Genomic DNA, 9,107 nt, shown 5'->3' on the forward strand with positions numbered 1-9,107 from the left:
ATACACAATTTAAGTACGCTAGCCTGTTTGTTTAAGAAATACATTATATAGCCTTCATACACGGATAAAGGTTATGCCAGTCCACTTCTCTAAAGAAATGAAATTATCGAATTGCATCTTTTGAATTGATTGAGTTGGTGTAAATATTAATTTCCATTACATGTCTTGAATTTTGTATTTACATGTTCACCCAACACAGTATTTACAGTTTGACTCCATACGTATTTCTGAACTTAGTATAACAGTGCATTAATTATATATATATATATTCACATCAGTATACTTTCCTTCTTATTTCAGACACCACTTTTAGGCTAGATCGTATGAATATATAACATAAAATATTTTGATTATACGTAAAATACATGCATATTTTAAGGGTTCTTCGAAAACTTTAATCTTAAAATTCGAGCAGAGACATACAAAAGTCATGTACATGTATATACATGTAATTAACAGTACATGTATGTCCCTGATTCGAGTTTGTAATATATCTTTAATTAATTGCAACAAAAAATAAGGTTATGAAAACACTAATAAACTATAACTATGTAAAAAGCTGAAGTTTTTCAAGAAATAAAAATAAAAGACATGGATAAATGATTAAATCAGCAGGCTTATTACAACTCAGTGTCTCGGCAGGCGTAAGCAGGGTAAGAACTCTTTGTCTTCTTTACAGACTTTGAACATTTTTAATAATATTTTCATTAAACAGCGAATGCAAAATAACCTTTTATTTCTTTGATCATGTATTTAGTTAGGAAACATAAAATATCCAAGATAAAAAAAATCATATATCAGATAAACGGCAGGCGTATAGATTTTCTCGGCAGGCGTATGCATTCTGCGTAAGAGTTATCTATTTTACCGATTTTTACTAATTTTGTGTTAATTAACGAATTTAAAGTCAACTTTTTATTTCTGTTATCGTTTATTAAGCCAAGTAAACTAAAATATCAAAGAAATAATTAAAATAATCCATCAACTAAACGGCAGGCGTATACATTTTCTTGGCAGGCGTATGATTTCTTCGTAAGAGCTATCAGCTTACCCGATTTTTACTTATTTTGTGTTAATTAATTTATATAAAATCAACTTTTGATTTCTATTATCATCTATTTAGTTAAAAGAAATAAAATATCAAAGAAAAAAGTAAAATAATCCATCAAATTAACGGCAGGCGTCTAGATTTCCTCGGCAGGCGTATGAATTCTACGTAAGAGTTATCTATCTTTACCAACATTGAACATTTTTGCCAATTTTGTGCTAAATAATCAATATAAAGTCAACTTTTTGTTATTATGATACTTAACTTAGTTAAGTTAAATAAAATATTAAAGAAAATATTAAAATAATCCATCAGGGTAAAACGGCAGGCGTGCGGTTTTCTCTCGGCAGGCGTGCTTTCCCCGGCAGGCGTCGGCAGGCGTGTTTTAGTATGACCGCTTTTATTTATTTATCTCAGTTTTTTTGCAATGTTTACACTAATAGAAATCACCGAAAAATCGGCAGGGCCACGAATGGTGCATCCACGCTTGAACAGGCCTATCAGAAGTCGGAATGCAAACGTTTTGCATTGGAAAAAAATGTGGACCAAGATGAAGGTTAGTACAATTAATTGTTAAGTGTATTGTAAACCACTTGTATAATAACATTAACATTATGACAAACACTGCATTTAATAATATATATGTATCATATTTTTTGTAGACCATTGTCTAAAGAAAGAGAGCATATGTTTCCTGGCTGCAGATTCTTTTACCATGGACCTGAATTTTAAGCACACTTGTTGAAATCTTTGCATTTGTTGTTAAAGAATAAACCTTTTTTGTTTTATATTTGTTAGCTTGTTTGGATGTATTGAATAAATACTTATAACATACAAAAAAAGACAAAATTATATTTTTACGACTAAATGTCGCGAATCTGTAGACATGAAAAATGTCGTTCGTGAAAAATCCCCCATGAAGATTTCAAAAGTTTGGCATGTATGTGGGTGGGGTAATGCATTGATTGACACTGTGCCTCATTTATCTACCTAACGTTCAAAAAGACGTTTTTTGATGCATACTGTATCTTTGAACAACCAAATCTACCACTACCAGTAATAATACGCTATCCTTGAAAATTAAAGAATATTTTTTTGTTAGTAAGATAGTAGTAGTAAAAATATGAATTAAAAATGTTTTTTTTTTTTTGTTACATAAGATAGGCGGAGTAAAAGTTTTTATTGCTTGCCAAATTCATAGTCAATGAAAATTTCTGTTTTGATGAGAAGTAATGGAGACTTGTATTATCTTTGTGTTCCTTTACAGTTATGCTCTACTTTACTTGCATCTCTATGAAATCAATCCCTGACAAGGGAGACCACTCGTATCTACACAAGGCGCTGGTTTTTATCAAGGGACCCATTGATCAACTTGAAGGAACAAAAAGCTGGCTTCCTCTGTGGAGATTCTGGCCCATATGCCCTTGCTGTTGTCATATACTCACTTCCTGGTGATGCCCAAAATTCCCAAAAATATCTGAAAAAGTATGTGAAATCTTCATTTAAAATGCAAATGTTGTACATGTATAAGACAATCTCATCTGAAAATGATGATTTGATTTAAGGAATGAATTCAATGTTTATTTGTTTTATGCGATATAAAATGGTTTAGGGCAGTTAACCCTTTTAAAAAAACGTAAACTGTTTCAAACCATTTTATATCGTATAAAACTAAATAATATTGAATTCATTGCTTATAATTTAATTTTTTTTACTCTTCATTGTAGATAAAAACAGTCATTTGACCTTTAAATTGACGTAAAATTGTACAAAATTCAAACGCAACGTCAGGCGTATTGATACGTTTTTGACGTTAGTCTTACTATGACGTAGGCAACATTCTTTATACGATATAGAATAATTTTTTAGCCAATCAGAAAGCGCGTTACAACCAGAATTAAATTATATATGTATAATTTATTATATAATTAAAGGACTTTATATGATATTGTCAAATATCTGCCCCGAATTATAACCAATATTTAAATAGTATTGTGGTATCAAAATCAAATCTTCATAAAACAGTATACAGAGGATGTCTATTGCATTAATCATGATATTAGTCAGCATTGTCCAATATAGCGCTGTTCATCTATGACCTCACAAAAATGGACAAATTCCCGCAATTTTGTGAACAATTGAAAATTTTGTCATTTTTCCTTTGAAAGCATAGAGCACAAGTCTGCTCAAGTATGATTTTGACATATGTTTTTGTTCTTATTTTTATACACATCATAGTTAAAAATGATATTTGAGCAAGCATTTGCTCAATGTTTCCCAGTCGTAAAACCTTGGGAAAACACCCATTTTTTGCTCCAAAACATTAATATTTCAAAATAAGACAATCTTCATTATGTCATTTACACATTATGATGTCAATGGGGTGATCACTTTTTACATACATGTACTTATTTTTAATATGATTTCAACTATCTTCAACCTTATTTTTAAGGCTTTTTATGGAAGTATAATTTTGGGGTAGGAAATGCGTAATACTGCACAGAGTCCTATCGTAGTAACTAGGTTGATAAAGTTAGGAGATATTAATGGATTACAGAATCCTCCATGCTGAATATAATGCATAATTTAAAATAAGTGCTCGTCTTTCTTTGATGACATAAACATGCTAAATTCTCATGCTTTTTGTGATTTCATTGCTACATGTTTCAAAAATGTGAAACAAGTTAAGTAATCAGATAATTATCCAAAACTTTTCAATTGATTATACAGTAATTATTCCATGTTCCTTAATTCTATATTAATTGACAGGACTGAAAGAGTCATATTGGCACGTCTCTTTTTTTTCCCGGCGGGGGATCAACTTTCAAATGGCAGAATGGGACTTCTGTATTCTCTGTTGTTTATTCAAAGAAAACTGGGAGAAGATACCATTAGAAAAGATCTAATTTTTAAGGTAAACATGTAAGCAGTGGTAGGTGATGATGGACATCAATCATTATGACATCAGTCATATCATGATGTTATGCTATTAATGATATCATGATGTTAATATGTTATTAATGATATCATGATGTTATGTTATTAATGATATCATGATGTTATGCTATTAATGATATCATGATGTTATGCTATTAATGATATCATGATGTTATGCTATTAATGATATCATGATGTTATGCTATTAATGATATCATGATGTAATGATGAAAATGATATCATGAGGGGGGTTTTGGGTTATTTTACTATGTGAATTTAACAAGTGTGAATTTTCCCCGACCCCCTCTAGATCAGCGCATAAGTTACATCTAATATATGTGAAGTGTATATCACCTTCTTGCATTACTTGATATTATTTTAAACTTTTGATAGTGGATATAACAGTTTTCTTTAGATTCAGGAAACCTTCTAGCCAAAGAACAGAAATGGAAGCATCCTTTGATGTTCTTTACCCATGAAATTTATGACCTTGGGGCAAAGCATGGAATGGCTGGCATCCTATATATGCTCCTGACAGTAAGTGTATATTTATACATGTTATATAATGTGTAAGATGAATTTTCTATGCAGCTATGAAATAAATGCATTAAGAATACGTGCTTGCATAGTTTTTGCACTATAGATGCATGTTCATTGTTTTCAGTATTTTACACCCATAAATTTTTTTTTGCAATGTTTCTCTACTTTGCCAAACAATGTCCCATGAAAGAAAGGTAATAAACTCCAATGATAAAAGATAAAAGGGTGCCAGTGGACTTCATGATGTCCCTTCAGTTCACCTCAGGAAATTGTCCAATGGCAATGTGTTGGGAAGCTAAAAAGTTAATGTTCGTTGGAGTCAGGGGGCCCCCGGCTGGATATATATATGTTCAGGTACAACAGTACACTATTATGGTAATGAAATCATTCTTGTACAATGTGTTGCTAATGCAGTTTCTCTATATTTTTGCAGGTATTTTTTCAAATACATGTAGAAAGGTTGTAGTGTATAAATTAGCTGCAGGACTGTAGCTCCCGGTCTGAAAAAATTCGGATGGACGACCTGGGAGCTACAGTGCCTCCCATAGTAAAAAACTGCAATTTACGGCGCACAAAAAAATGCGCTAAGTTTGGACTAATTAACCTTATTTTCACACAAATTCTGTAAAAATAATTAGAACCATAAACTTCTTCAGCAGATTTACTACTGATATCATCACTTTACTTGCCTCAGACTTTCTCTTAAACATGATAACCGACCTCGGAAAATGAAGCATGTTAATTTACGTCGAGATCGAGAATCGCCATTTTTAAATGTAAACAAACTTGCACCACTTTAATTGACAGGACTGGGGATGGTGTTTAAAAGAATATCAGAGGCAAGTGAAGTGACAATATCTGTAGTAAAATGTCCGAGGAATTTTTTGGGATTAAATATTTGTACAGAATATGATCGTAAATGAGATTAATCAGTCAAAACCTAGCACATTTTTTTGTGCGCCGTAAATTGCAGTTTTTTACTATGGGAGGCACTGTAGCTCCCAGGTCGTCCATCCGAATTTTTCCAGACCGGGAGCTATACAGTCCTGCAGCTATGTATAAATGTGTGTTACACAGGATAGACAAAAAACATAGTCTGCTCTATATAGCTATGGTATGGATGTTGTCTTACAGGCACTTCACGAAAATCAATGTAAATATAAGTACCTCAGTCTACTAGATTTAACCTTGATATAATCATGCCTTATATTATTTACTTAGTTTTCCAATTTTGATCAATACTTTACTTATGGAAAAATGTTCCTTTGAAAAGATTATTTCACGGTTGTTACATGCAGTGCCATCAAAAGCAAAATCCAAAAATGGGATTAAAATATATGTATATTTTTCTGTCCTTGATTTGAATTTAGTATTAATGCTATATTTGCACTGTATTCAATTTTTTATATGCATGATGTCTTACAGGACGACGACATTCAAAAAATAAGCATTCAATGCTTGCATTCAAAAGATCATACATGTATATAAAAATTTAAAGTATATATCTGATCAATGATGATGGCTAGTTTGTTGACCGCCGACCCTCCATAACTTTTATTTATTTTGCAGAGAAGTCCTAATAACAACAATCAGACCGAGAACCTAGAAGCCGCCAAGCGGTGTGCAGAGGTACGTGATATGGAAACGTGGGATCCTCCAGAATGGTTACGGCTTGAGCGAAGGCACTGCAGGAAATGCCCATGCATTCCTAGCCATGTATAAACTGACAAAGAAGAATCTCTACCTCCACATGCAGGGCTATCAAGGTATGGATGCTATATATAAAGAAGGTGTTTTTTTTTTAATGATAACTGCCTTTATTCCATGAAAATAGGAAGTTGTTGATGGACTTTTGTAAAATATCATTAAAGAAACAATATGACACAAACTATTAAAAAGCTTATGATAATAACATGGTGTTTGATAATAATAAATTATATTTTTGAAAATTTTGTATCATTGCTGGTTTAGTGTGATACTTAGTATTAAAAAAAATCTTAAGGTCTCATTTTATTCTAATAATGTTAAAAAAAAACCTGTTAATATTGTATGTACCATGACAAACAATGCAGTCCAAATACACCTTAGAAATGTATATTTGAAATGTCACTCATGATGAAAGTACTTGTATATGTAACATGTAAAGCTTGGCATAATACTACTAGTGTATTAAATCATACATTAAAGATAAGATCATCATTATAGACTGGTGTAATAGCATAGCTGCTCTAACTATTAACTATTCATAATTTGTGCTATGACCTCCAGTACTGTTGCAGTTTGTGCTATGATTAGCATTATACATGTAATCTCTGATAATGTTGCAATTTGTTATGATATCTGGTAATATTTACATCTACCGAATTTCCTGTATTTCTTACGAAAACATATTAATTCAAAGCTCTACAGAACAGATAGGACTTAAATATACATGACCAGTTTATATATTTGTCGAAACTTTCAGCGACTAAAACTTCGTTTATGATGAAGTTTGTGTTAAAAGCTCTGGCATTGTTGCAGTTAATTATTGTTATAATCTCTGGTAATGTTGCAGTTAACATTATAATCTCTGATAATGTTGCAGTTTGTGTTAAAATCTCTGGTAATGTTGCAGTTTGTGTTATAATCTCTGGTAATGTTGCAGTTAACATTATAATCTCTGATAATGTTGCAGTTTGTGTTAAAATCTCTGGTAATGTTGCAGTTTGTGTTATAATCTCTGGTAATGTTGCAGTTTGTGTTAAAATCTCTGGTAATGTTGCAGTTTGTGTTATAATCTCTGGTAATGTTGCAGTTTGTGTTAAAATCTCTGGTAATGTTGCAGTTTGTGTTATAATCTCTGGTAATGTTGCAGTTTGTGTTAAAATCTCTGGTAATGTTGCAGTTTGTGTTAAAATCTCTGGTAATGTTGCAGTTTGTGTTATAATCTCTGGTAATGTTGCAGTTTGTGTTATAATATCTGGTAATGTTGCAGTTTGTGTTAAAATCTCTGGCAATGTTGCAGTTTGTGTTATAATCTCTGGTAATGTTGCAGTTTGTGTTCAAATCTCTGGCAATGTTGCAGTTTGTGTTATAATTTCTGGTAATGTTGCAGTTTGTGTTATAATCTCTGGTAATGTTGCAGTTTGTGTTATAATTTCTGGTAATGTTGCAGTTTGTGTTATAATCTCTGGTAATGTTGCAGTTTGTGTTAAAATCTCTGGTAATGTTGCAGTTTGTGTTATAATCTCTGGTAATGTTGCAGTTTGTGTTATAATCTCTGGTAATGTTGCAGTTTGCAGAATGGTGCTGTGACTTTGGTGAACATGGCTGTCCAAAGCCTGAATTCCCATGCTCTCTTTTTAAAGGTTAGTAAAACATCCATATTAAGTGTTTCTCTTTTTATGGTGAATGTCTGATGCTATATTCTACGATTGTTACCAGGTATTTCGAACCAAATTAAAATGGTAAAACAATTTGAATAGAATAACATGTTCTATGGTTTCAAGATGTGTTTTACAGTGAATACAATGATTGTGCCTGAATGATAGTATTTGTCATGTTTCAAATAACATTATAAATATTATATTTATATAATATTATAATAGTTTATAATAATATTAATATTTAAATATTAATAAATATACTTGCTTGAGTTTACTGTTGTCTTTTATCTCTGTTTATACAAGTATATGTTTTTCCAGGTTTGGCTGGAGTTATATATTTTTTGTCTGATATCCTCAATCCAGAAACGTCATGTTTCCCAGCTTTTGAACTCACATGATTGGACATAATCACACAGCTTCTTTGGAATATCCCTAATTCTGTGTGTCAGAGTAAACGTCACAAACAGGTATAGACGTTTATCAAAGTACCTGTACAGACTTGGCCAATCAAAACCCCAGTGTTAATCACGTGGGTACATTGACACTTGTTTACAGAACACAATTCTTTTGATTTGAGTTTATTTACTACAAAATTGTAGAATTTGTAATATTTTTACAAGTGCGTTGAATATCAGTTTTTGGTATTATGTTCTAATAAATATTTTTACATTCTGCAATGCTTCTGTGGTTTTTAGCCGGGCTCTGCTGAAAGCAGGCAAATCGCCAATATTACTATAAATAGCACAACTTCAAAAGTAAACAAAAACCGAACAGCTTCAAAGTAAAAGCTTCCGATATACCAAATAATTACACAAAGAGCCACGTTTTGTCAAAAGTGTTGGTTTTTTGTTTAATTTCGAGAGAATTCTCTATCTTTTTTAGTTTCCTTATTAATTACGTGTTTTAAAAACAAGACTATGCATTTTGGACACATACAATGAGCATGAATTTCCATTAACTACTTTGCTGCGCATTGAAGAAATGGGGATTGAATTTATAACGCTTGTTGGAAATTCAGGGCAGCAAGTTACTGTTGAATTTTTTCCTACTAGACAGATTTATTTTTGTTTATAGCCGCTTACAAAAATTGGTCGCTCTCTGACGCTTTGCCGACATTAAAAGCATGAGAGAGAGAGATTTTGATTTTCAGTCTTTACTGCACAAAATGCATAGAGACACATCAAAAGAGCCCGGCTTTCAGCACTTCAGTACTTTGA

At 31.9% G+C, this 9,107-nt stretch overlaps 1 protein-coding gene across 1 annotated transcript; it reads left to right on the forward strand.

Moving 5' to 3' along the window:
- Positions 1–2,345: 2,345 nt before the first annotated feature.
- Positions 2,346–8,562, forward strand: LOC128170173 (glutathione S-transferase LANCL1-like; the record flags this gene model as incomplete). The annotated part of the gene is given in 8 exon segments (XM_052836111.1): positions 2,346–2,533; positions 3,818–3,970; positions 4,750–4,879; positions 6,095–6,154; positions 6,156–6,291; positions 7,560–7,588; positions 7,800–7,872; positions 8,209–8,562. Coding segments are annotated over 8 exon segments (849 nt in total), but the record flags the coding sequence as incomplete, so codon positions are not given.
- Positions 8,563–9,107: the final 545 nt, after the last annotated feature.

This window comes from Crassostrea angulata, unplaced genomic scaffold (genome assembly GCF_025612915.1).
Source record: "Crassostrea angulata isolate pt1a10 unplaced genomic scaffold, ASM2561291v2 HiC_scaffold_374, whole genome shotgun sequence".
In the NCBI taxonomy this organism is placed as follows: domain Eukaryota; kingdom Metazoa; phylum Mollusca; class Bivalvia; order Ostreida; family Ostreidae; genus Magallana; species Magallana angulata.